The 27895-nt window shown below is 38.8% G+C and overlaps 1 protein-coding gene and 2 non-coding genes across 4 annotated transcripts in view; all 3 read left to right on the top strand.

The window, feature by feature from the left end:
• Positions 1-1613: 1613 nt before the first annotated feature.
• The window catches only part of LOC108150272 (protein Skeletor, isoforms B/C), a 28669-nt gene continuing 2387 nt past the window's right edge, over positions 1614-27895 (top strand). The window contains exons 1-13 of one of the 2 annotated variants that reach the window (XM_017278358.2): positions 1614-2752; positions 13152-13228; positions 13922-14073; positions 22659-22770; positions 24602-24735; positions 24791-24875; positions 25237-25437; positions 25564-25584; positions 25667-25991; positions 26478-26692; positions 26747-27018; positions 27496-27626; positions 27683-27846. In XM_017278358.2, coding sequence (XP_017133847.1) covers positions 2536-2752; positions 13152-13228; positions 13922-14073; positions 22659-22770; positions 24602-24735; positions 24791-24875; positions 25237-25437; positions 25564-25584; positions 25667-25991; positions 26478-26692; positions 26747-27018; positions 27496-27626; positions 27683-27846 — 2106 coding nt within the window. In that variant the 5' untranslated portion in view covers positions 1614-2535. The remainder of the gene's footprint in view (positions 2753-13151; positions 13229-13921; positions 14074-22658; positions 22771-24601; positions 24736-24790; positions 24876-25236; positions 25438-25563; positions 25585-25666; positions 25992-26477; positions 26693-26746; positions 27019-27495; positions 27627-27682; positions 27847-27895) is intronic. The other variant, XM_017278367.2, reaches the window with a different exon arrangement.
• On the top strand, positions 9127-9291 carry LOC121467649. Its single transcript, XR_005977724.1, has one exon. It is a non-coding gene; the product is annotated as a U1 spliceosomal RNA (small nuclear RNA).
• On the top strand, positions 11130-11294 carry LOC121467651. The gene has a single exon (XR_005977726.1). It is a non-coding gene; the product is annotated as a U1 spliceosomal RNA (small nuclear RNA).

Here is a 27895-nt window from a genome sequence, read left to right as displayed (position 1 = left end):
TTTTGAAGTGTGGGGTGCTTGTCTATTTTTTAAAATTCCCCTGGACATATATGTGTTAGAAAAGCATCGTTACAGTATGCTTCTAGAAAAATGTTAGCTTAGGCGCTATTTTGTTATTTATTGAAGCCATATACTTACTTACAAACTAGATATTTAAATCAGTAATAAATTAAGGCGCTTTTTTTGAATCGTAAGAATAATTCGCTTAGTAAGTAGGACTGGCAACAGATGGCGCCGGTGGTATAACAAATTATCAGATAAAAACTTGGGAATCCCAAAATTAATTTTTTTTTAATTCCCAGAAATTAAAACTATACGCGCCATTCTACTTAAAATATCGCTGGCGAGTAAAGTTAAAAAAAATCTAGTTCTCTTAATTAAGGGCTGAATTATGTATTTTTTTGTGACTGTTTAATTGTAAAAACGCCAATTGTTTTAGTTGAATAAGTTTTACTATGTAAGTACATTATGCTTTTTTTTGAAGAGCTCATGCGCAGAATTTAACCTTCCATTCGCAGCTTCCGCTGTATGTACTTTCCCATCAAAGTTTCGATAATCCCCTTCGTGGAGGAACAGCACTGTTTACGCTTGTAGTAAAAGTTTCTGTTTTGCCGGATGAGCTGCCATGGCCGCCACCCCCTTTCTTTACCCATCCCCTTTACTCATCACCTTGAAGTAGCCTCTTATCAGTAGCTTTCCATGGGTACATTTCCAATGATAGCGAACTAGCGAACTTCTTAGCCCTCCATCTTAATATACTGAATAATATTTAAAACTTTAAATTGAAATGGGGGCCTTTGCCCACGCATTGAATAACATATACACAGTGCCCCCGAACAGGAACTGAAAGGATTATGTTGTGGCTGGGAAAGCAAAAAGACTAGACCGCAAATGCAAATGTTTTAAGTTGGCACAACAAAACCGCACACAGACAAACGGTTTTTCCATTGCAGTTGCGAAGTCATTTACATTGCTTGTTTTCCTGTGCGCCCTGTCATGTTTTTGTGGCCTCTGCGGTAGAATTAAAGACAGTGTGTGCCAAAAACAAATGAAAAAGTGTAAGCATAAACTTTATTTTAATGATATAGCCTAATTATAACACATTTGAACTTAGCGGGCACATGTGGCGCCACCTGGACTGCTGACAGTGAAAGCTTAATTAACTTTTAACATTTTAACGGATTGTTGCACTAATTGGTTTAAAACAGAATTTCGATTGGATAACAATTATAGAGGTATAGCTTTTATGCAAACTTTGCCAATTTTAAACTTATTTTGGTAAAAACATTTTATATGCATTAAAATGTAAAGTTAACGAGGTAAATAATTTTTTATTTAAAAACTATACTCCTCAATTTCAAAATTGGTTTGCTGCACACAACGCATGCTAAAAAATATTATTTTGCAGTTCAAAGTGTTGGCTTACTCATCATATTTCAAAAAACTATATACAAATACTTAGCTTATATTCCGAACCCCCTTTTTAAACGCCTGTGTTTCATGGTATATTTTTCAATTGAAACTGACTTATTTGGTATTTTTTTCCAGCCGCGAACGGTATATGGTAACGCCTCCGCTGCAGCCACACCAAAGTCGAATTCCTTTGCTCCAGCTGCGGCCACACTAAGTCCGAAGCTCGATTCGCCCTGACGCGCGTAACGCTTTTTTTCCCGCATCACTTTCCTCCACACTCATTTGGCGCTGAAAAATCTACCCAACAAAAAAAGATAATGCACCAAACCGAATTTTCAACAACAAACGATAACTGCACCTAAACCGGATAACAGAAAAACCTTTTAATTTACTAATTCAAGTTTTCCATCCATGTTAAACAAATAAAAATAGTGCGCGAACTAAAAACCCGTAAAAACAGAATGGGCTTAGCCCAATATAAAACTTTTTCGTTTCTTTTAATATAGTTTATTTAAACAAATAAAATAAAACAAAGCGAAAACCCAACATTTACTCAAAGTAAATTGCGTTTAACCAACTACAATAAATGTTAATGTGAAAATTGTGCAATAATTAGAGAAATTTCTATGAGAAATTCATAAGTGAGCTAAGCATAAATATCGTTATTGGAAATACAAAATAAAATAAATGTTATGCAACTAAAAGTTAAAAGTTAAATCAAACAAAATAACCACGAAACGCAGTACATACAGATATACAGGTATATATATCAAAGGCATGTGTGTGTATAGAGGAGTTTGAGTCCTTGAAATAAGCATTTCGACAAGGACAGAGTATTACTACATTTTGAGTCAAATTCTGGGAGTCTTTAAAGATAAATAACCCACCAAAATGAAAAGAATCTGAAACAGTATCAAAGCGACGGATTCTAAATGCCCACCTGAGCCCCGCCCCCGGAAGCACCTGCCCACCGGAATCTGGGCATTTTCACCCACGCACGCAAGCGCAGGCTCCCCGGGAACCACCGCACCACCCAAAAATCAGCAGAGAGTGGAGAAATTAGGAGCTACCAAAATTATTTCTGCTTTGTGTCCGCCTTTTGTTTCAATCGCCCAGCCGAAAATGTGGAGGAAAGCGAGCAGGTTGGTCAGGGAAACCACCTCGTGGAAAACGCGTCGTCAGGGACAAACAGAAGCCCCAGCAGCACCAGCAACAACAAGAACAAGAACAACAACCAGGACGAGGACATCGACTGCACGAGGATTAGCCATCACCACATGGTCGCAGTTCGCAGTTGTTGCCGCTGTTGCAGCGCTGCTCCATTGCCGCGATTGTCAAGGTGAGTCCTCCATCGGTGTGCCATGTGGTGTGTGTGTCCTTTGGTGTGCATCTCTTTGCGTGTGTTTGTGTGTGTCCTCGAATAGAAGAGGTCAAAAAAATAGGTGCTAAGGGGTCACCACTAAATAATAATATCTGCAAATTAAATAAGCCTCGAAATTTTCTTCCCAACTAAGGTAAGCAGAATTGTGTGGAAAAATTCTGTATTATCATAATATAGCACACAACAAAACGTATTTTATACACCCAGACAAATTCAAATATTTTCACTTTAAAATAAATATTTTCGGTTCTGGTTTAGACCCGATGGGTGTTTTGTTTCATTTTTATTTTTAAAGATGCAAAAATTTAGTTTTAAATGAAAAAATAATTGAAATCTACAAGTTTTCCTATTGGATAAACAAATTATATATGTTAATCATGACATCAGAATGATTTTAGTTATATTTTGAAAAACAATGTTACAGTCAAATATTTTAGTGTTTAATTTTTCTATGGGGTTTTTCTCTGGTTGGGGTTTTTCTCTGAAAAATTTAGTTATTTCGGCAAATATATATATTTTTTAATAAGTTTAAAATCAGGAAATATAAATTCATATATATCTCTCTTTTGAAATTGTAAGAAAGTGATAATTATTTGGTGATAACATATTTTTTTTGCTTTAATGACCTTGGTAATAAAAATATACTAAAGAATATACCTTTAACATAAATTTTAAATTTTACTTGAAATTCTATATATTGACTATTGTGCAAATTATTGATGAGGATGTCACTCAGACACTTTCACTTTTTTTGCCCAAGTGGATTGAGAATGCTGAGATAAACATTGCCTTGCGGTTTGTCTGCATATCCACCAGATGGCGATGGCTCAATAAATGCCAACGCCATGTCAAAAGTATGACGAAGTTGGCCTTAGGCCGTTCGGCTAAGAGTGAATACATTGCCGAAACCTCAATTAATTCGAGTACCCCTTTTTTCACGGGGCCTCAAAACCCTCGAAGTTGCTCAATCTCAATTGAGGCTTGACGAGTGCGAACTCAATATAATGGTTGAATGTAACGCGTATGATTGGAGCTCTGGGCTATGATGTACTTTTGATGACTTGCAACCAAAACAAAAAAAATTCCATTGATGCGTCATTTGATAGCTTCAAAAGTTTTTAAATAGCCATTAAAACCTAACTTATAGTTGAAAAACTAATGACTTTTTAAACTATTAGCACCTTTTACGAAACCTGTAATTAAATTCGCACAAGTCTAAAAAGATTTATTACACAGAGTGCTTAGCCAGAACACGTGTGTTTATAGTTTAGTAGTTGATATTTGTTCATGAAAATAACATAAGATGGGTTGTTATTTCCATCGTTAAGATTTATATTTGTCTTCATTATTAATAAAAGGTTTGATGGTTAAGTGATTACGATTTTAAAGATTGCACACGATTTTCAGTGCATAAAACTTGCAATTATAACAATTATCGCTGTTTAAGCATATATGTACATTGTACATATGACACATTGCACGCTTTCATAATTCAGGCTAAAAATCATAAACGGTGTTTACCAAATACCTTTAAGCATTCCATAGAAACAAATTAACTCTTCACACTACATAGTTTCGTTGTCTAGGGGCTCAGTTCATAATCGTGTGAATAAATTATGTTAATTAAGGACTTTAAATCAAAGCATTCCCATTGTTTTGCATATTATTCTACAAACTTGGCTATGACTACTTAATTGCCATAATTAGATGTCCAAGCTTTACTGGGCAGTGACGCAATGTCAGAACGGTTCAATGAACCAGCGTTGGTCACGCAAAAGATACAGATACAGATACAGATACCCAGGTACTAGGTACTACCATTTGAATGTGGGAATGGTGTTGGGTCGGAGCAGAATAAGCCGAAAAATTGCTACCAGGCAACCGCTTTTAAATTAACCCATTGTGAGCTAAAACTGCCAATTACTGCGTGGTTTCTTTCGCCCTCCGGTCCAATGTAAATTTCTGGTCTTTGTCTTTATCTAACCGACTTAATGGGCAACTTTCCTTTCGATTCATTTGGCATGCTTAACATTTGCTTATAAATTCAGCCAACTGTCGGGGGAGCAGGAAATTCTAATTTATTGCCAAAAATTACTCTTCGCATTATGCAAAACATAGCGATAAGGCATTAGAGGGGCCAATGAACCGCAAGCGAAGAACTAAATCATTCATATCTTGGCCTAGAGGTACTGCCAAAAAGTCGGCCGGAGAATGGTGTAATATGGAAACCGGTTGACAAGCCGTCGAGCTTTGTACTCGGCCTGCACAGTTCCCATATACGAACCGATTTGGCCCAAAAGTAACACACAAATGGAGGTGAGTCGGCAGCAATCTTGTCGCTCCAGTCCCACACTTACGTTACTTACGTAACCGAGTTCCAGCTCGCAAAAAAAAAAAAAAAAAAAAAAAATAAAAGTCGGAATTGAAAATGAAAATGATGCGAATGCAGCCCGTTGAACCCAGCTGCAAAACCAATGGAACGCTTGACTTGCCGCCAATGTAAATTAAGACAGCCTGCTAAAAAACGAAAGTGTGTCGACTTCGTTGCAATCGAGTGGTCTTAAAAAGTGCGTGTCTTGACTTACGCATGCGATTCCAGTTACTAGTAACTATTTGCGAATTATACAAATACAAAAACTGGTTTTGCAACAGAAGTCACTCTGCTTCTTATATTGGATGCGAGCAAAATGCATCCGAATGTTTTTTAACACAGGAAGTTTCATGTTTGTGAGTTAATAATGTTTGTATTTGTCAAACAAAAAATGAAAATTGGGTCAGGTCAAGAGGATGTATTCATAAATATAAATATAAATATTCCCAAATTCCCAAAAAAAAAGCCTGGAACACATTTGGCATCAAGAGGTTAAATAAAAATTCCCAAACAAAGGCGAAAACATCTACTTCATTTGATATTCGATCGTATCAAGAAACATTTTCCAACATCCTGTTGATAATGATGCTAAACTATGGGAAGCAAATTAAATACGATTAATTTTGCATTTAATTGTTTATGCTTTCCACCATAATAGAATGGCAGAGTAAGCATTTATTTTTTATTTAAGTGTCATGGGACTTAGGCACACGAATTAAGTGAATAGAAATCCATCGTTAAGTTCCACTTAGCGTCAGCTTAAGGTCACACCAGCTTATAAAGAAGATCCGTCTCTAAATGATTTCGCCTTATTAGTTTGAAGAGTTTTTAAAATGGCAAGCATAAACGTTGGAGTCTTTAGACACATCCAATTATGCCTGTCATGTATGAAAACTTTACTCACCATCTATTCCGATTTGCCTATGAAGTATAGAGTCTTCCTCCCACGCAGCCAGATTCCTATGTGATGCATCCTCATTTCAATAATGCCAAATTTCTTTATTATGCCCCATTTGGAACCTTAGCGGCCAATTAAACCGGCACATTAGTAACTTTCCGATGGCAATTTGGAGCTGGCAGCTGGAGCGGTGGTGGCGAGGTTCATTGAATTTCAATTGTCCGCTGTGGGCGGTGCAATGGGACAATCGCAAACATAACAGCGAAAATATCAAACTGATTTGGTTGTGCAACGTTGCGGTTACATCACTTCATTCCCTTTACTATTCAACTTTCAAATGTCATTGCGTATTGAACATGGCATGGGGAATTAGGATTTAAATTCAAACAGGGATTGAGATACCAACACAAAATGCACAGAAAACACAAGAAGAAACGCTAGAAGTAGAGTGCCCTGCCTGTTATGTAGATACCCGTGTTATGTAGATAACCGATCAATGTCAAAATAAGTATGCGGCTAGTATACTTTAGGTGGCGCCATCTGCCGTTATATAGGATCAGCACTGAAAACAAGGAGCGAGCAGCACATCAAATTTTAAATATGCAAAAATTCACATATATGCAAATTTTTCTAAACTGCTTTTTAAATTGATTTAAATTTTAACTAGAATCTGATTTATAAATCCCTAATTACTGGCTTTACAGTCCCCGAAAATCGACGGCCAAGTTCAAGATATGATCAATATTACATATACTTTATGGAGTCGGATTTGATACCTTCTACCTGTTAAGTACTTTTCAACCCGTTACTCGTAAAATAAAATAAATATCGTTCATTTGTTCTTTTAGTATACCCGTTAAAACATTTGTCATAAAAAAGAAAGACATTTTAGAACAGTTTAAATAACAGTTTACATAAAAAAATTAAGTTTCATAAAACATATCTATTCAAATTTTAATTTAAAATATTATTTCGTTGTAATATACAAAAAAAAAAAAAACATATAACTGCTGTACAATTTATGTTTATCAAATTTAGTTTGTGCAATGCAGAACTGGAAAAGTGCACTTTTTGACAAGCTTATCGCTTGTTTTCAGTCCACAGACGTGAGTCAACTTTTTTTTGGGGTCCGCTGCCATTCCAATGTAATCTAATTCACACCAGCAGCCAATCCACATCCCCATCACAAGGCCACATCCCATATCCGTAGGGGTGTTCGAGTCTCACGTGTGTGGAGCAGTTCTAATGCCGGGCAGATTGTCGAGCAATTTGCAGCGATTAAATTAGCTCAAGCGTGCCGCTGAAGAAGCGATTCTTGTACTCCCTCCTGTTGCTGCAGTCGTTCTTGTTGTTGTGGTTGCCGAGAAGGACTAAGGTATTAAGTGTATACAAATGCTCCGTGGAGTTTCGAGTTTGGGGAATCTGTGGTTCCATATGAAACCACCACCAAAACAAGCAGCAGTGCTGTTATTTTATCCTCTTTCCGGACAGATCTGTTCCTTCTTCAACATTCTTTGTTGGATAAAATTCCAGTTTTTGTTTTAATATTTTAGTAAAGCTTATACTTTGTAGTTTAATTTTTAACCCAACGAGCATAAATATAGTGTTTAGTAATATTATTTTAGAATCCTAAGCTTGGGTTTGATACTTTTCAAAGTAATAAGTTAAAACCCAATTTACTTTCATTGTATTCATTGGTATCCTAACGCTTTAAGTTCACATTAATATTTATTGCGTAAGTCACAATAAAATAATATATTATATATAAAATTTGAAAACAAATACATACATTTTAACAAATGTAAAATTATAATGTAAGATATTAAAATTAGAATAAAGTTTTAAAATTGTACAAAAGTTTGACAAAAATATTACTTTAAAATTTATTTATAAGATTTTAACACTCTATAGTTTGTTTTCTATATTTTTTTTGTGTATAAAACTAATTTATTTTAAAATTATGTTTATTTAAAAACTGCTTCTTAACAAAGTGTTTAGCTTATTTATAATTAGGCTTTATTTATACTTGTATAGGAGGACCCTTGCTTTTTAAACGATGTCTTTGTTTAGGGATTAACATAATCACTCAGGTATTAGTTACGAAATTAGTTACTTGTTATCAGAACCAAAACAGAATCGATTCCTTTGTTTGGGGATTTGGCAAACTCTGTATGTGAGTCGAACAATAATAATAAATAAGAGCAAGGAAACATGTTTAATATCTCAAGTTTGGGAAAAAGTCGGTAAAAAAAGCTTGTTTTCTTAAATCTTTCAATTAGTGGATCATGTTTTATATGCAATAAATTAATTTAATTTGCTTCGTTGTTGTTGTCGATTGTTTAAGATAAGTGATTTCGAATCAGCTATAAAATTCATATTGATTTAGTGATCAAAATTATTTCAGTATAAAACCTTTTTTGTTTTGCAATTTTTTTGGTTTTAAACGTTGTCTGCTGTCAGCACTGTCGAGCAGATTGCTCGAGTGAGGGCGATGTCCTTGTGTATTGTAAGGGAGCCACGCCCCCCGCTTAAACCACCCACTGTGAGCCGCATAATTCTCTGTGATGTTGCCGCGCAAAATGTTCTAATCTCTACGCTGGATTTACACATTGCTACCCACGCACCACCCCTCCAACCACAGTGAAACTTTGTGTACATATTTGAGTTTCATTTCGTTTGTGGCTAGGATTCGGCTAACATGAAGTCATAAAATTGAAATAAATACAAATGCGCGTTGCGATGATTTCCAGCTGAGCGGTCACGCCTCTTTCTAAGACGGGGGCGGTGGCTGTCACAGCAGGGAGCCCACAAATCTCCCAGGAGTGTTGGCTTCACCCGGGAGCAGATAACGCGCCGCAGGACTCTGAAATAAGAATTTGGAACAAATTACTGGGGAGGATGTCCGGCCATGTTGGTAGCACCGAATTCAGGTAGAATATATCCAGACTTTAAGTCTCTGGTTGTATACTTTTAGGTTGTATATCATGTAACAAACACTTCCTAAAATTCCCAACGGGTTCTAGCACTTTTTCATGGAAACCCTAGGGTCGAGCAAGGAAAAGCATACTTACCTGGCGTAGAGGTCAACCGTGATCACGAAGGCGGTTCCTCCGGAGTGAGACTTGGCCATTGCACCTCGGTTGAGTTGACCTCTGCGATTATTCCTAATGTGAATAACTCGTGCGTGTAATTTTTGGTAGCCGGGAATGGCGTTCGCGCCGTCCCGACATTAATAATTAATATTAAAATAATTTAGGTTACAATCAGCTAAGGGGTTTTATATACCCTTGCAGTTTTATATTTTTAGTTTAAAGTTTGTTCCATAAACGAACAAATATAAATGTTGTGGTTTTTTTAATATTAAAAAAAAACTGCATGGATATATGGACCTTGGATTGTCAAAGTTTGCTACCTTTCTGGTTATTGAAGATTTAAGTTACCCAATGAAGTTTGTTAAAATAAAATTAAAACAGAAGTATAGTTAAAAGTGTCTTATCTTGTAAAAATCATGGGTAAACATTTCAAACAAAAATTTCTGATATCAAACAAAAACACACTTTCAGCATACAACATTTCTGATATAACATTTTGTGATGAAAAATAAATAAACATTCGACTAAATAAATCGCTATTTAAAAAGTGTATTTATTTAGTCATTTCTCGTCACAAAATTTAATATTCAGACATTTTTTATGTTTAAAGTGCGATCGTCACAACTTTTATGTCCTCGTTAAGAGTTGTTTTTGTTTGATAAACTTCTACTTGCCAAAGTATTATTCGGTTCTTGTTTAGTTATAAATTGAAAGTAAATTGAACGTAACTCTTCCCGAAAAGCGAGGGTAATTTGAACTAATGTCCAGTTTGGGCTCCTTCATCATCGATCATTAGAAAGGCAGATGTGTTCCTATTCCGATTGCTTAAAACCCTCAACAGCCCATTCCATCCAATGACTGCCTTCAGTTTGTTTGTGCTTCACGGTCCAGCCTCCTTTTTCGCGCTTTCTTATTTATTTATCATCATTTATTAAACGCTCTTGCTTCCCTGCCAAGTTTCCGATGCCAAGAAAGGAGTCGGTCGGTGGGTCGGTCGGTCGGTCCGAGTTCGGCAAAAAAATTGTCGCTGTCAGATTACGTTGCAATATTGCTTCCAGTTGCCATATCCTGCCGACTTTCCGCCTAACTTCACGCTGCGAAGGACAAGAGAAACGGGAATCCGAGGGTCGGGCACTCCCACACTTTTGGCTTTGACACAAGCAACAATTTACTCGGTTTCAGGTTAAAGTCATATCGTTAGCATTAACGCTTTTTGATTTTTATTGAGTCAGCTAAATTTTATTCGATTTACCCATCCACATTCACATCCACACAGCAGCAGCACACACAGCAGCAGCACACACACACCACCCTCGCAGTGGGAAAGACAAATACAGATGTACCAGCAGCATCCCCCTGACAGAAGAGCAGGGCACAACATTCCTGGGGAGGAATATTTCCGAGCTTTAATGAGGTTGGGCCACCAACCAATGAGTCCTTCGAAGGGGGAGCAGGACCTGCTTTCCGCCCCTTTCCTTTGGCTGTTTTGGCCCGGGAAGAGTCTATTTCGGAAGTAAATGAAAATTTGATTTGGAATTTCGTGTGTCCTGGTCGTGCGTGCGTTACAGGATCTCAACTCAAACCCAAACTGGCGGTTCAGGGCGATGATGTCGCTGCGATTCTGATGCTGATGCTGATGACGACGTCAAAGTCGAAGATGGGCATGTGATAAAATAAATTACGGGCAGATTAGTGCGAATTTAATTATCGTTTGTTCCTTTGATGTTGCGCTTAGTAAATAAAGGGAATAAATATGATGATTATTCAAATGACAGTTCTAATAACATTATTTCCGTACCCAGTTAATTGCGGAAAATGTGCGAGGCAGATTTTGATAAGTTTTCGCTACCTGAATATTTCAACCTCAACCAGAGCCTACTTTCTCCTGTAACAGATGAGGTCCTGAGTGCTTGTAATTCCCAATGGGTTCTAGCAGTTTTCCCATGGAAACTTTAGAGTCGAGCAGGGGAAAGCATACTTACCTGGCGTAGAGGTCAACCGTGATCACGAAGGCGGTTCCTCCGGAGTGAGACTTGGCCATTGCACCTCGGCTGAGTTGACCCCTGCGATTATTCCTAATGTGAATAACTCGTGCGTGTAATTTTTGGTAGCCGGGAATGGCGTTCGCGCCGTCCCGACATAAACAATAAATAATGAAATGAGTTGAATGGCTTTAAACATCTTAAATTAGTTTAAGGTAGTGTTGATACAGATTATAGACTAAGTAATGTTGAGAGATCCAAAAAAAAACACGACATCTGTTGAAATTATCTAGAAGAATCTCCATAATTCGCTCTTGGATTTCCCCTCGCTGATTTTGTTTGTTACATCAGCAACTGCTTAGGGCAAATATTTGCCATAAACTTTCAAGTCAATCATTTGTCCATCCATCTCAGTCAATTACTGCCTCGGAAATCAGGTACCGAATGCACTGGTTGCCTGTGGTTACGCGCCCCCCCCAAAAGGCACTTGTCGAGCGGATTGGAGATGGGATTTGAAATATATATATATAACTGGGGGTGGGTCGGACACGGACACAACCCTTTCTGATTTGATGGTTATATGCAGATTCGGATTTTAGGCAGGCGCTCAAGAAGGGGATGCTAAGTATCCCTGGCAACCCGTTAATTTATAGGGCTTATATGTCGGCGATCCTTTCCTCTGCCAGCTGGGCATTAGTGGATTAAAAGCGTTTATTGTCTTCGCCATCCTTTGACCCAATAGTATGCGACTGCCCTGCGTCACGGATTCAATTGACAAAGTGACTGGGCATGGGCATGCCACGCAATGTGGGTCGTTGGCGATGCCGTGCGTTGCCAATCAATTTTCGCTGCGACAACCTGGCAACAAGTCAAAAATAAAGCCATCTGCTTGGCAACTCTTGGGCTCCGTTTCTTTTTTATCGTCTACTTAAATCTTATCGCTTTCAGTGACGAAATATCAGAAGACGGATGCCCCAGACACAACCACTCAGCCAGCCAGAAAGATAGACATGGCCATTCGTTATTATTTGTTCCCCCACCCCCCCTCAAATGCTCTCCTCCCTTAAGATTGAGCAGCAACCAAACATTATTAACAACAACCATCGGTGGTCGTGTGCCGGGCAAAAGCCTCAGGCTGGGTCTTTGCCTTTGCCGATGGGTTTGGGGGATGTCAACGTGCTCGTCATCACTTTGTATAAATATCCTCGAGCACGTATATTCTGTGTAGCGTGGGAGCGTGGGTCCAGGACTTTAGAGATTAATGCACGCATTAGTTGATTTAATTCATATTACGCTGCTGTAGCTGTCGTCCTGGTTACCAGCGGCAATTGAGACATTCTGGGGAATCCCCTGGCAACGATTGAGCTTACGGCATTGCAGGATTTAATATCGAATCGACAAGCCAGAAACAAACTGAAATTGCATCCCCTTCATCTTACCCACCTCTGACACCTCTCATTTGGAGGCTGTCTGTCTGCTGCCGCTTCTTTTCTTTTTAAACATTTGGCATACATTTCCATTGTTTAGCTGAGCCGAGTCGAGCTTAGCATTGAATTTCAATATATTTCATGGTTTTCAATCAATTTCATGGCAAAATCCCAGGGGTAAAGGCATGCCAACAGCTCCCCCGGGGACTTGTCAAGGGTTTGGCAAACAGAGCCAGTTCGTCATCGTCATCATCATCATCATGGTTTCAATCATCATCCAGTGGCAGCAACATCCACTGGTTGGTTGGAGCTTCACGGCAGCAACTTTCTGTGTGGCAAAGTTCTTTCGTCTGAGGATTAATTTGCAAAGCAGGCTTCGCTCTTTTGTCCATGTCCAGCGAGTTTCTTGAGCCTTCGGATTATGAATCCGTTGCAGAAACTGCAGCAAAAGCACCTGCCAATGCACCGCATTGAAGGCACTTGCTCTGTGTGTTTGTGAAAGAAGTGCACAACTTATTTTTTGGCCGCCCGTTTCAATTAAATCTGATCCGACTAAAGAACTCCCAACCCGTTCCTTTCACCCACAGCCGCCGGACGAGCACCACCGGAGCCCTACTATGGTCGTTATATTGGAGACTTTACCAACTTTGCCCACGGCATCAAGGTGAGTTTTCAATTTGGTAAATAAATACATTATTTATTTTTTTTTGTAATCTTTCAAAAATTCTTATGGTAAGCTTAACACAAATAAATAAAATCCTATTTTACTATTTTAACAATATTTATAGCCATGTGTAACTTTATGAGCTTTAACATTTTGTATAAAAACCATGAGATAAAGTGAAATTGAACTGAATTGAACCAACAATAAATTAAGTAAATTAAGAATACTCTTCACTCTAATCTTTAAGTAAAGCAAAGATTTAAAAACCTATTTTGTTCCGAAAACAAAAATTCCTTTGGTAAACAAATCAAACATAAATAAAATCCTATTTTGTCGTTACCACAACATTTAAGCCAAGTGTAACTTTATGAACTTTTACATTTTGTATAAAAACCATGATAAAGTGAAATTGAACCGAAAGAATTGTGCAGTAAATAAATTTAAAAAAAATACTCATTCTAAAAGTCATTAAAAAGTATCGAGTCTTCAAACTACGCGATGTATCTAAAGTATCTATTTTGTACCGAAAACAGATTTTCTACGCTAGCTTTAAATATAATGTTTAAGTCAACCATTTTAATGCCAGAAAATAGTTTAACCAATAACTAAGCAAAAACTCAAGTTACACAATTTAGACCCTCAACATAAAGAGTAGTTTACTTTATTAACTTGTTCGAAATGCATTTCTCCCAGGGTCAAATCTACGCGGTGGACGAGTCGACGCTGTTCGTCAAATCATTTGCCTACGACGGCACCGGACCGGACGCCTTCTTCTGGGTGGGCAAGACGCCACGGCCCAGTCCCGAGGGCTATATCATTCCGTATCCGGAGGAGTACACGGGCATGTGAGTATTGTCGCTATAAGAATGCACTTCGCGTGGCCACACTCACATTTTTTTGGGGCTGACTTGCCATTGATGGTCGAACTGGACATTGCTGGTGATGGAAATGGGCGATGGAGATGGTGATGGAGATGGTGATGGTGACGGAGATGGTGATGGTGATGGAGATGGTGATGGAGATGTCCTGGCTACTCGAGCGCAGCAGGCCATTTCCTACGAACGTGAGCGAATGTTTGGGTATATGTATGTTGGCCAGCAGCATCCTTGCAGACTTAACGTTACGCACGGCTGACAATGAAACCACTTTCAAAAATTAAAAAACATTTTTCATCTCGCCTGCCATTTGTGCTCTCGTTGTCGTTTTCCTTCCCGGCGCCTTTGTGGCTCTGGATGTGTTGCCGTTGTTGGTGTCGCTTCGTTGCCTCCTAATGTGAAAAACTCATTTATTTCTTCACGTTAGATTTGTGGTCATATGTGTGTGTGTGTGTGTGTATGTGGTGTAAGGGGGGAGGCAACCACAGTCACAGTCACAGCAACCGCCCACCGAAAAAAAAACAACAACAAACGAAGAAAGCCACAAGACGGCAGAGAAAGTGGGGGGCTGTGAGAAAGATAGCGAAGTTTCAGCATTTGCTACTATTTACTTTGAGTGTCGCCACAAGGTTAAGCCGCTCAACTATTTACCTTGCCAGCCTCCTTGGGCTGCCACTTGAACGCGCTAAGCCGGTATTAGCCGTAACTCTGACCCCCCCTCCTTCTCTTAGCCCTAATCCCACATTGCAGCCCAGACACGCACACAATTTGACGTCATTTGCCCGCTTAGCCATCGAGCATTGCATATATTTCATTATCACAAACAAGCGGCAAACTAGTCCCGCCGCCCCATCCTAATTTCAAGATCCCCAAACCAAGGCAAAGGTAAAGTGCCTGTGCCTTCCCCACTTGCCATTGACATTATCTCATGCTCGAAAAGAACGCCTCAGGTGAATGTTGTATTTGATTTTCATGACTAGCCATGGGCAAAAGGGGTAAAACATTCCTTTGAGTTCCCGAATGTCAAGGTTGCGGAAATCACACTTAAAACTCAAAAACCAAAAAAAAAACAAACTAAATAACATTTATTTAAGATCATTTAATTATAAGTTATAATTCTCAAATCTTTGTTAAAGCTGTCACTTTTTTGTTTTAATTATGTTTCAAATGAATCAATGTTCATTCATTCTTTCAATTTTCATGTTCACAAAACACTTTTAAAATAACAATTAAAAACAATGTTTTTTTTTTAAGAAAATTTAAGGAAATATGTTTAAGCACTAATTTCTGAAGAAATCATCAAGATAGCTTCTACCAATCAAGGGTTATTAAATAAAGAGTAAGTTCTACTTTATCAAAAAACACTGACCAAAATTGACTTTTTGAAAACCTGTAACGATGAAAATCGAAACTTTGAGACCACCTGTCAAATTTTCACTCTAATGTCTTTTAATTATTCCGCAATAATTACAGAAAGTGTGTGCAAGTGAAAAAACAATAAAGTTTAGATTGTGGAAACTCCCAATTTTGTTTAATCAATCATTCAGAGAAAATATAGATTTAAATTTAATATTTATGGTGCATAAACAGGTTAAAAACAATTTGAAAATGAAAATGTTTTACTTGTTGTTTGTACCTGTGTGTGCTGTGTGTTTTTCTCTAAGTAGGTATTACAATGATTTTGCATAAGCAGAATTTTGTTTTTGTTGAGTGCACCTTAAACGCTCTCCTTAACCCTAATGTTAGCTGATTTTTGCATATCCAATCTTTGCCAAAATATTTCCGCAACGCCAAAAATAACAGAACGCATCGTGCGAGGCATAAACGATTCCCGAAAAGCGGATTCCCGCACTGCGCAGGCTCCACAACTCCATAGCATTACCCATACCCATACCCATTCCCTTACACAATCCCAATCCCAATCCCGATCCCAAATCACGCAGCCAAAAAGAAAACCTGAGAATGTTTACGCTCTGGATTTGCCCGTTCGAAAATGTGAAACGCTCGACGCGGTTTCGCGCCTGAGGAATCGTTTGATGATGTGTATGTCGGCAGACTATAACCACTGCATAACTGCCATCCAAGGCGAATTCATGGCCCAGGCCCGGGCATTCATATTGTAATCGACTTTAATGCGTTTCATTGTTGATGCCACGTGCCGGGCTTTATTAGTTCAATGTACAACGATGCCATCGCCTCCATTTCCATTTCCATTTGCCATCCCCCCATCCCCCCATTCTACATCCTTAGTCCTTCGTCCTTCCTGTCCTTCTGACAAAGAGCAACATTGTGCCAAGGAGACGGGAATGGGTATGGGGTATTGGGTTATGGGGTATTGGGTAAGGGGTATGGGATATGCTATGGAGGAGGTGGAAGCCCGGAACGTCGTAGCGATTGCACGCTTTTACGCTTTCAGACACATTACCCATACCACGCGTTGCACCCTCCGATATGGGTAGATGGTGGATGGGTGGTCGGGTGGCTGAAGGTCGGCGGTGGGATGGCGGACTGGTGTTAGCACGATGATGATTGCTGTATTATGTGTGGCACACCGCTGCTATCGCAATCGCATGCATTTGAGCCAACAAATTGCGCGCGCTTATTATGTCTAATGATTTTTATGTCCCGTCGTCGGCTGAGCGATAATTGATAAATGCAGCTGATTGGCATTGGGACAGGTTCTATAGTAGTTTTCCGGGGGCAGGGAAACCTGCCAAGTGACAGCCTTAGAACTGGCTTTTTCTGGCTAAGCTTCTCGGGCAGGCCAATCAACGTTAATTATCTAAACTGCTTCTGGCAGGCGCCGTTGAAGGGCTGCCAATCTCGCTGCATCAGAAGATGTCACAACACTCGCAAAATGTATTTAAAAAAATAGAAACGAAAACTTCATGATTTAAAAACTGTAGTTGGGTAAAATATTTTTAACGTTGAACATTCTAATGACCAGTGCAGGACAAAAGATATATAATTGTAGCGCTAAGTTAAAGCTTGTGAAAAAGATTATTTAAGAACATTTTTAGTGCCTTTAGATAACTACAAAACCTTTATGTTTTTTTTTTAACTGGTTTCCTTGAACTCGAAAGTAAAGAAAGCTTCCATTAAATGCTTAACAAAAACCAGATAAACTAAAATTATTTTTTCATTGAAAGACTCTTTTCCTTTCATATTTTTAATGTAACTTTGAAAATATAAAAATTTGTTTAAACGAAATTAAGTGATTTTTTTTTTACATTTTTCTCATAAATAATTTCTTGAATACAATTTAAACTGTTAAAAATTTAATATTTAAATAAAATTAACTTAGTTTTCAAAAAATTGTCTGCATAGCTTTATTTTGTTTATGGAAAGTTTGTTTACTTTTAAAACCTTCAATGTTGCACCCATTTTTTTATTTTTTTTTTTGAGTGACCTCCTGCTTTTCGTGCTGCTCACTTCTTTTTGTGTTCACGCTCGCTTTACCTCCCCGCCGGAGTGGGTGGTGGCTTAAAGTGGGTGGGGAATGTGTCACAATGGATGCATCGAGTATAAGTAATTAAATTAGAATTTTTTGAGAAGCATAAAAGCGACGCCGCGCTGATTAACGCCCGTTGCCATGACAATGAGGATGACGCTGTTGCCTTGTCCCCCTTCAACCACCCACAACCACCCACAACCACCCACAACCACCCCCTCCTGTGGCTGTTGCTCATTTGCATCGGCAGTGCAGAGCCCCCCTGTTCTCCCACCTTGACGCTTGCCTTTTCGCTTAACGCTGATTTATGCAGATTTCATTAAAATTTGCTGCATGCAAAGTAGCAAAACGAAGTTTTAGTTTTGTCCTTCATTGTCGGGGCGGGCAATCCATTCTTTAACACACCATCCACCACCCCACCGCCCCACCGCTCCACCGCTGCCCTCGATCACTGTGCATTGTGTTAATCAACGCTGACAGAGCAGCCGCAACACGAACAACTGTTTTGGCTGTCGACTGACTTCGCCCCGGGCTGATGTTTCCACTGCCTTTAACTCGATTAAGCAGCAGAAAGTTGGTGGACTCATTCGGCATCAAGCTTAACCCTCGGTTGCCCCCATTCACTTCAGTTTCGAGCAGCCCTCAAGTAGTTTCGCCTGTTGCTGTCACTTCACCCTCAGTGCGCCCACAAGTAGGCAGTGCTTTTCACACCTTGCCTGGAATCTACACAGGGTTTTTGTATTATTTAAAATCTTGCAAAAACATTTTTATTTCAGTGCCACACCAGTAAATTAACTTTGAAAAAGTCCCTGCATCTTAGGTAGATGAGACATAAATTCTTTTTTAATTCCCATAATAAAAAACAAATATAATGAAAGAGATATACACTTTTAAAGTTTTACAAAACTATCGCTAAAACACTTAAAAACCTAACGAACTTACTATAATTAATTGATGAATATAAAATTTGGGTAGCACATAATTTCTTTTTAAAATGCATTTAAAAATATGATAAGCAAACCAAACATTAATTTATAAATTAGAGCCTGCAATTAATATTTAATCTATACAAATTTTACTTTGACTAGAATAGAGAAATATAACATACTCATATGTGACATTGATCAATTTAGATTCGAAAATCAAAATAATATGAATAAAGTGAAACGCCTTTTTTAATTAAATTGCTAAACAAGGTATGTTTTGTTCAAAATCTTTGAGAAAACTTAAACTTTACTGTTAATAATAGTCGTTTTATGACTGGGAATATTTGTAGTTTTGTGCTTTTTCAACTAATTTCTGTAGAAATCAAAAGGAGTAAGTTTCCCAAAACAATGTGTTTCAAAATTATAAATAAATAAATTCACTGTTTAGGGTAATAACAAATATGCTAAGAAATCAAAAATACTAATAGTTACACACCTTACTGTTAGTTATTTGTTTATTTATATTGTACCCATACATTTAGCTAACTATAAGCTCGTTAAGGGACATCTTTCGGTGATCAGCTTTCAGAGCAAAGCCGTACTAATTATTATTGTTGTTGGCGTGATTAATGCCCCGACCACTGCACTTTAATACAAATTTAATTGAGTGGTCGTCGCCGGGGGCTGGGACTCATCCGTCTGCGGCCTGTCACCGACAAAAGCGGGGGCGTTGGCTTGGCTGCGCCGCTTCGTCACGGAAACATGAAATATTCATAATAATTTTAGAATATTTTCGGTGGTGGCTTTGTCCCTTTTGGGGTTGGCACACAGTGGGAGAGATGGGGTTGAAAGCTGGATGATTGGATGGCTGGATGGTTGGGTTGTCTGCTGAGTTGGCGCGTTTTATTGTCTGCGAAATGGCCTCGATTGCTGTGCGTTTTGTTTATCGAGCGGGCATAGGGAATATAAAGTGCCAGTCAGCAGACGCAACAAGTTGGCCAGTTCGGTCTTAGTCAATGGGGAAAGCACACATGAAGCGATGCCTGTACTCTTTGCGAATCTGAAACTGAATTCAAACTAATTGGGTGAAAGTGCACAGGCCACAGGGGCTTATGTATGGTATATACTATTTTTGTGTATGTGGCCGGGCAATGAGCTGAACGAGAGCAAATAAAACAAAATCGATGGATGTTGGCCTGGGATGATGGCAGCCCGAGTGCATCAATAAATGTCGAGCGGAGAGGTCCTTGCCGAGTGGGCGGACAAGCAAATCAAATAAAGCAACAAACATATTTGCCAGGCGGAAAATGTAATGGAACCAGGAATCGAAAGCAAACAGAATTCGAGGAAAACTACTTTGTCACACTGGAGACAAGGGACGAAGGGACCAGGGGGTGGATGTGGATGTGGATGTGGATGGCAGGACAGCGCTGTGTGTATCCAGCAGATACATTTGATGCACTGTTGACACAGAGCCATTCAATTTGTTTTGGCTCATTAGAGTGGTGCAACTGGTTCTGATTCTTGTTCTGATTTTGGTACTGATTCTGAATCTGGACACGACCTCGGATCTCGAACCGCTGTCAATGTGTCATTTCAAGGGTGCTGGGTGCTAAGTGCTTAGCCGTGTCTAATGCGGATTGCGTGGCCTCCGCCGACATTCATTAGACGTCGACCTTTCCACTTCAGCGGCTGACTAACCGCCCGTCTGGCTGACTGACTGACTAACTGATTGACTGATTGACTCGCCGGCTGACACTTGTTCCAGTTGCGATGAATCGATCCTCCACCGCTTTCAAGAAGCTCTACATCCCCGCCAAGGATGCGGCAAATACATCTGGGCAAACACTCGCTGACTGCCAGCTCCCATGGGATTGGCATACTTAGACTTCAAGTTGATTATTAATATTCCCAGGCGGGCTTCTGCTCCATCCCACAAAAAACCCGCAAGAGAAATGAGATGCAGTAACTGCAGTAATGGATATGTAATCATCGCAAAATCCACATGATTACAAAAGCCACCGCTGCACTCAGAAATGCCAAAGTAATGAAAGCACTCTGTTAATACCAATGCCAAGGTATTTTTTTAGTTCGTTAGCCTATAAAACAAATGAAATGAATTATCTAATAAACTAAGAACTGTTTAGTTGTGCAGCTATAATTTATTTTATCTTTTGTAAGCTTTAACTTAATTCACAAGCAGTATAAAGTGCTCTAGCTCATTGAAATGAACATTCAATTAAAACTAAGCTAAAAAGGTACATTTAAATTTAATAAAATTTAAGTTTTTATTAGGCAACTTATAATCGCAGGTAACTAAGCGGTTAAATACGCTTTAAAACTATTTTTCTAGGCTGAGAACCAAAAATAAGGCAAATTATAATTTTGTTAATTAATGGTTTTCCATTATTAAGCTTAATAGCAACTTAATAAATAAAAACAACAAAAATATTCCTATAAAAAAAAATTTGTTGCATTTCATCAAATATTTAGTCAACCGTATTTTTCATCAAGAACGTTCTTTTTAGAACATGTTATTTTTATAGTCCAAAAGGCTGGACTATATTTTGTATGCGTTTATTGTTTTAGGCTACTTTAAGGAACATAAAAAAAAAAATATATTATATGTTATATGTTTGACACTTGAGGCAAAGTTGGTTATAAAATTAAAACTTAACAAATATGTTCATTCACACACTTAAATCTAAGGCTGCACTGACTAAGTAGGGCTTAAGATACCGCAAATCATCCGAAATATAGTCGACTTTGTTACTCAATCAACCACCACTACGATATTCATCTCCAGGCCAAGGCTCCAAATCGATTCCCACAGAAATGCAGTGATGCGCTGTGTGCGAAGCCCAAACTAGTCGCTAATTGGCTAAAGCATAAAGCCGCCAACAAAAAGTTCCGACGTAGTGGCCATAGTCAGTGCCACAGCCACCCAACTATTCATGCATTGAGGAACTTCCATCGGAAGGGGGGTAAATGGGGGGCATGAGACGTGTGTAATGCCTCGGTTCGCTGCATTAGCCATAAATCTTCATCAGCGCTCGGTTCATAAATAATGCGAATATGCGAATATGCGAAAATGAGAAATGTTTTTGGTTTTGTCGTCGGTCGTTTGGTTTTTGCTTTAATTTTAATGACATAGAGTCGCGCAGCATTGCATACAAACAACGTATAGTATAGAATTGAGGCCAGGGTCCGATCTGTTGCATTTTCTGGCTGGTTTCACTTTAATCCCTATGTACACACTGGCAATGAACGAGCAAATTGGAGGCGTGTCCTGCGGACAATCTCTGGTGACAATCTGTTTGATTTCCATTTGTGCAATGCCTTTTAATTGCCTCACTCGTTACAGGACTGGCAGACATTGACAGAGGTCACAAAAATGCTAAAACAGTATTTTATTTTATTATTTAATATCCCGCATATAAATCAAATAATATTGTGTTAAATGAAATATTTTTATTTTATTAACAAACTAATAAAAATGTGTGCAAGGTCTTATTAAAAATCTTACCTACAAACTTCCGCAAAGAAAGCTATATGATCTTTGTTAAATAAAATACTTAATTGCATTCCAAAGTTATTCTCAATTATTTACTTAAATTTTAATATTATATTTTAAATATTCACTAAGGTTTTAAATAATTTAAAAAGTTATTGAGTTGGCCATAGCTCTAAACGAATAAGTTGCAAATGAGATTTAAACTATATCAGTATATGATTTCTCTTTTGATTTTTCCGCGTGCAGTTTCTAATAAGCTCTTACTTTTAAACTGCCGCAAAGCAAACTAATTGATCATTGTAAAAAAAAGTATAAATTGTATATCCCAAGTCATCCTCAAATATTTATTTAAATTATTTTTAAATAATTACTAAGGTTATTAAATAAGTTATTGAGTTGTCAATAGCTCTAAACGAACAAGTTGCAAATGATATTTAAACTAAATCAGTATATGATTTCGTATCAGTTTTATATGTCCAGGACTTTGTGATTTTTTCGCGTGCAGTTTCTAATAAGCTCTGGCTGTGGGTGGGGCAAGCACACACTTTGCTTTGGTCGTACTTATAGTTTAGTATGCCCTGGACCCCATTTAACTCTTTATCTCCATCTCTCTTTCTCGTTCTCGTTCTCGGCGTTCGTCTCCTTTTTTTGGAACCACCCGCAGCGATCCCCCCATTTTGCAGGCGCACAACCGAACGGACATCATACTGCGCTTACCCATGGGCAAAAGGATTAAGGACATTCGATGGCTGTCAGTGTGGTGCAGACGCTTCACGGTGAGTCCCGGGTCCTTGCGCTTCCTACCACTACCACTACTTCTACTTCTACTTCTACTTCAACATCTACTGCTACCCATTCATCGTATCTTTTTTTTTCTTTGCGAATGGCACGCGCCATTCTCCCAGATTTATGTGTGTATTTAGCCGGGCAAGAGCGTTTTTTTTTTGTAATTACATTTTTGTAATTTAACTGCAGCTGCACAAAGACTTTAGCATTATGCTTTGCCCGGCTATCGATTATGCCCTTAATAGCTTTTCAAAGCGGACGTTATTTGGTTTCTCATCTCGCGTTTGTTTAAGGGGCAATGAAGGACTTACCATGGCAAATATTATCCTTTGTGCAAAAATCGTCTATAATGTGGGTCAGTCGCCTGGAACTTTGTTTTCATTAGAGTTTTAGATTTTAATTACAGTGCTGAGTATGCAAATGCCGTCCAGCTAGCGACCACTTGCAATTATGTTTGCCTTCGTCCAATGAAAATTACTTTTGTTTAAGTTTCCTCGGAGGAAGCGGAGCACAAGTGCATTTCCAGATAAACTCCACAAAATTGGCATCGGTGGGGGCTTTTTGGAGTTCGCAGCATGGTCGAATAAAAGATGGCGGCCGTAGTAAAATAAATTACAGCAGACATTTTTGATTAACTCAAGTGGTTGCATATAAACACACACACACACACACACACACACAGGCGCCCCAAACCCCCTCACACAGATACTCGGATACACGGACAGGGGGCTCGTGTGTGTATACGTGTGGCATACAGGGTGCTCCTTCCACGACTGAGTGTGTGTGTGTGTGTGGGTGTGTGGGTGTACGGTGCCTTCCATTGACTGACAGCCAAAAAACTTCTTGGGGCTGACTGCCGCACACCCACACAACTGCACTCAGATTGGGGTTAGTTTGCCACTGTGTGCGTCAGTGTTTTTGTGTTTGTGTGCGAATGTTGTTTGTGGAGTTTTGAGCGCGCATGCCCGATTTTTTTACGAGGTGGCGGGGGTATTTGGGGGGTTTTCGGGGGAGAGCCCCACACGAAGGCATACATAAACACACATTATGTACAAATGTTTTGGGTATACAACAACAAAGCGCTTGTTTGCTTACTTAGAACCGCGTCAAATGTAGACATGGTGTCGCGTAAAATGCACATGTAAAATTTCAGGACTAGTTCAGCATTTATAACTTAATAGTTTAAAAAATAAACGCGAATAAACGTTTCTTAAGAAACACTATTTGCAAGGATTAAATACACACAAAATTGACACCGCAAGTAATTTTAAAGATATTAATATAATAAAATATTTTTAAACCTATATTTCAAGTAACATTTATTTGAGTAAATTAGAAAAGAATATGTTAAATATATCCCGAAATAATAGACTAAATAAACTTGCAATTTTAAAAGCAAATATAAATAAATACAGCTGATATACTATAGCAAAGATTGTTGAAGACCACAAAAAAACTAGTAATAAAAACACCTTAATTTTAATTTATTCTTAGGTTTAAAAAGCATTTAGTACACCGAGTCCAATTTTTTCGTGTCGTGACTTTTAAATGTCAAATGATTTTGCAATTTTGATACATTCAAAGTTGTTCATACTTAATAGTTAAGAATTTATGTAACTATAGTTTTGTCTCTATAACTATTTTTTTCCGTGTAGAAAGTTGTAAAATCGCAAAGTGTAGTCACACAGCTGATATGTAGAGAGTACGTATATTATGTAGAAATATAAATAAATGTACTGCCACGCCTTAAAAATAAGAGAAAAAAGCATGATGTGCATTAAACATAAAAACGATTATGTAATGACATTGAACCCCTTTCAGGTTGATTTTGGTGAGGTCTTCATACCATCCAATCTGGATGTCCCCAAGCCGCGTGTACTGCCCGAATTCAAGCGATTGGCCCATGGCCTCCGTTCCAGCAACATCAGCGTTCTAGATGCCAGGACGTTCTACATGTGAGCTTAACGAATTACTTTGCATTTTCAAATTTAATCAATTCAACGTTTACAGACCCAACTTGCACTACGACGGAGCTGGACCGGATGCCTATTTCTGGGTAGGCAATGGCAGCGAACCGAACATCATGGGCATGAAGGTCAGTTGTCAACCTGAAAATTGTTTTAATATCAACATCACAAAGTTTATGAAATAAAATAACAATGTTAACTATAGTACAAATATTTTAATTATCATATTTTATTTTATTTTCCCTAAATTTTACTCACTTTAAACCTTGGGTTTCTGCCCTCCAGTAAACTTATAATTTAAATGGAGATAAAATGTAAACTTTCGAATTTAAAATAATAACAGAGAACAACACACATTTTGATGGGTTTTGGGTTTTAGTTTGTATTCACGTTATTGCCAATAAGTATATAGAATTTACTTAATCATTGTTATGGTTGTTATGCTTTTTTATTTTGATAAGATGATTGATTAGTATGCCCATCTTTCAGGTGCCCAATGAGGCAGGATCTCTGGAACCGTTGCGCGGCTACCAAGGCGAGGACATCGAGATCCAATTGCCCGGAAACCTCACCGTATACGACATCGACTGGCTGGCCGTGTGGTGCGTGGAGTACAGGCACAACTTCGGACACGTGTACGTGCCCAGGGATCTGGACGTGCCGCCAGCTTTGGGCCAGACCAAGATAACGGTAAGTGTGGTACCCTCTGACGGACATAGTTAGTTGCGGAACATTGCCCTGATCCATATGCTAGCATTTGCTCATTTGCACACAACTCATAATGTATATCTCTTTGACTTATGCGCGCCGCATTAGCCTTCATGGTGGTATTCACCCGTGAGTACTAGTCTTAGCCTCATGCATGTCCCGCCTTCCGGCCAGGCCAATCCCTCTTACTCCGCCCCCTTGTCCATTTCAGACCACCACAACGCCGCGTCCCGTGTACAGCAATTGTCGCGAGATCCTGCCGAACAAGCTGCAGGTGAAGTGGGAGCTCCAGGACGAGTATCTGCAGGTGGAGCTCTTCGGGCGCATCAACGAGGACCAGTACATGGCCTTCGGCCTCTCCGGTGCGAATGGCCGCCCCCAGATGTCCCAGTCCGATGTGGTGGTGGCCTTCTATGACACCAATGCCCGCGTCTTCCGGGCCGAGGACTACTTCATCTCGGATCTGTCCCAGTGCGATGGTCAGCGGGGTGCTTGTCCCGATGAAAGGATCGGGGCTAGAAATGATGTAATCGTGTGTAAGTGAAATATTGGAACTATTCGAAGCTCGAACTATTTAAGTATTATTGTGAAATGCCTACAATATTTATGTAAAATTTTAAATTAATATTGTAGGCTAACATATTTATGTAAAATTTAAAAATAATATTGTAGGCATTTCCAAAAATTTGTATAACATACTTTTAGGTTTTAGGATCCTTAGGCAAATTGTTGAACTATAGCAAAATGATCATAGGTTCAGGTTACCTAAAATCAAAGTACCCGTCCTTTTTGGCTCTTTAAGATAATTTTTCCCGAAAACTGAGGATGATGGAAAAATTTCAAGGATAAGGTCGTGTTTAGTACAACGACATTTATTATAACTATATAGTTACACCACTATACGTTTTTTTTACGTTTTTGCACAGTGTAATATAATCAAAACTATATAACAAACTATATTATTAAATATATCGTGATATCTGAAAGTACCAAATCTTTATGATAATCTCTTATTCCTGCAGTGAGCGGCGATAGAAAGAACGGGGTGACCAGCATCCGCTATAAACGCCTGTTGCAGACCAATGAGGCCATCTACGATTCCCCGATTCCCATTGATCGGGAGGTTTCGGTCATTGCCGCCATTGGTCCTCTGAACGCCCGAAAGGAGGCCAATGCACACTCGCACACCGCCAGCGATCACAACCAGGACGACATTCGCATTAACTTCTCCACGAGAGTAAGTCCAGTAGCCTAGAATTTGAGACAGATAATAAACGAGCTGACCTTCCAGAACGATCACGCCTGCAGGAGCTCACTGTACGATGTGAAGGACGAGACTGGTCCCAAGCCATGGCCCACACGCAAGATCGAAGGTGTCAGGAAGTTCCGTGCCAGCATTGGACCCACGGGCGGCAAGCGCGGTTATACCTCCATCACTGGGGTGCCCTCGTGGGGCATTGCCTGGTATGTGAACGATCTGCTGATCCCTGAAATCACTGTGGAGCGTGGCCTGACCTACGAGTTCATCATCGAGGGCGGCAATGATCCCTCCCAGCCTGCAAGGTACATGTTGGTTTGATCACTGAGATATCATTGAATAATACGTGAGAAAGACAAACTTGTCCCTACTTTTCGAGCTTAAAGATACAATTGATACAAAGAGATAAGTCCAAGTATTCATTTCCTGATTTTAATATTTTTCGGTTTGATTTTTTTAATTCTTAGTTATTTTCTATAAAATTTTAAAAATGTTTTCAATTTTTCATTTGACTATTTATGGAATTGATTTTAATATCTAAAACTTGAATTTAAATTTAAACGATATCAAATTTAAACAAAATGCATTTAAATCAAATAGGAACTAATTTAAATGTAATATTTTCCAAATAAACTAAAATAATTTAATATTAAGTCATGCATTGTACTTGACATTATAATTATAATACTTACTTTTCAATTTTTTATTAGAGTAGCATTTATAAATATGTTAGCAGAAGTATAGTATTGTTTGGATAGTCATTAATCACTCATTTCATACAGATATCATCCCTTCTATATCACGGACTCTCCTGAAGGAGGACTGGGTCAGAAAATGGGTCTGGAAGCCCGAAAACAGAAGGCATATGCTGGGGTAGAATACGACGAGGATGGCAACGCTATTCCAACAGGAGGTGAGTCCATGTTCCACACATATATATGCATTCTTAACAAGTTATGTTTTTCGCAGCTGGTCGTTATTGCGAGTGGGAGCATCAGACCATCGATCGATCGGCGGAAATCGAGAGTTTCGAGGAGTACATGAAAACCCTGGTCTTCAAGTGCGAGGATGGCGAGTCTGGTTATCTCAACTGGACAGTGCCCACCAATGCGCCCGATCAGCTTTACTATCAGGTAAGTTTTGCACTAGAATGGTGATATAAGGCTATATAATCCTCGACAA

The sequence above is a fragment of the Drosophila elegans genome, unplaced genomic scaffold, assembly GCF_018152505.1.
Source record: "Drosophila elegans isolate 14027-0461.03 unplaced genomic scaffold, ASM1815250v1 contig_476, whole genome shotgun sequence".
NCBI classification, from domain to species: domain Eukaryota; kingdom Metazoa; phylum Arthropoda; class Insecta; order Diptera; family Drosophilidae; genus Drosophila; species Drosophila elegans.
Note: the sequence above shows the minus strand (reverse complement) of the source record. Positions and strands in the feature narration are given on the sequence as shown.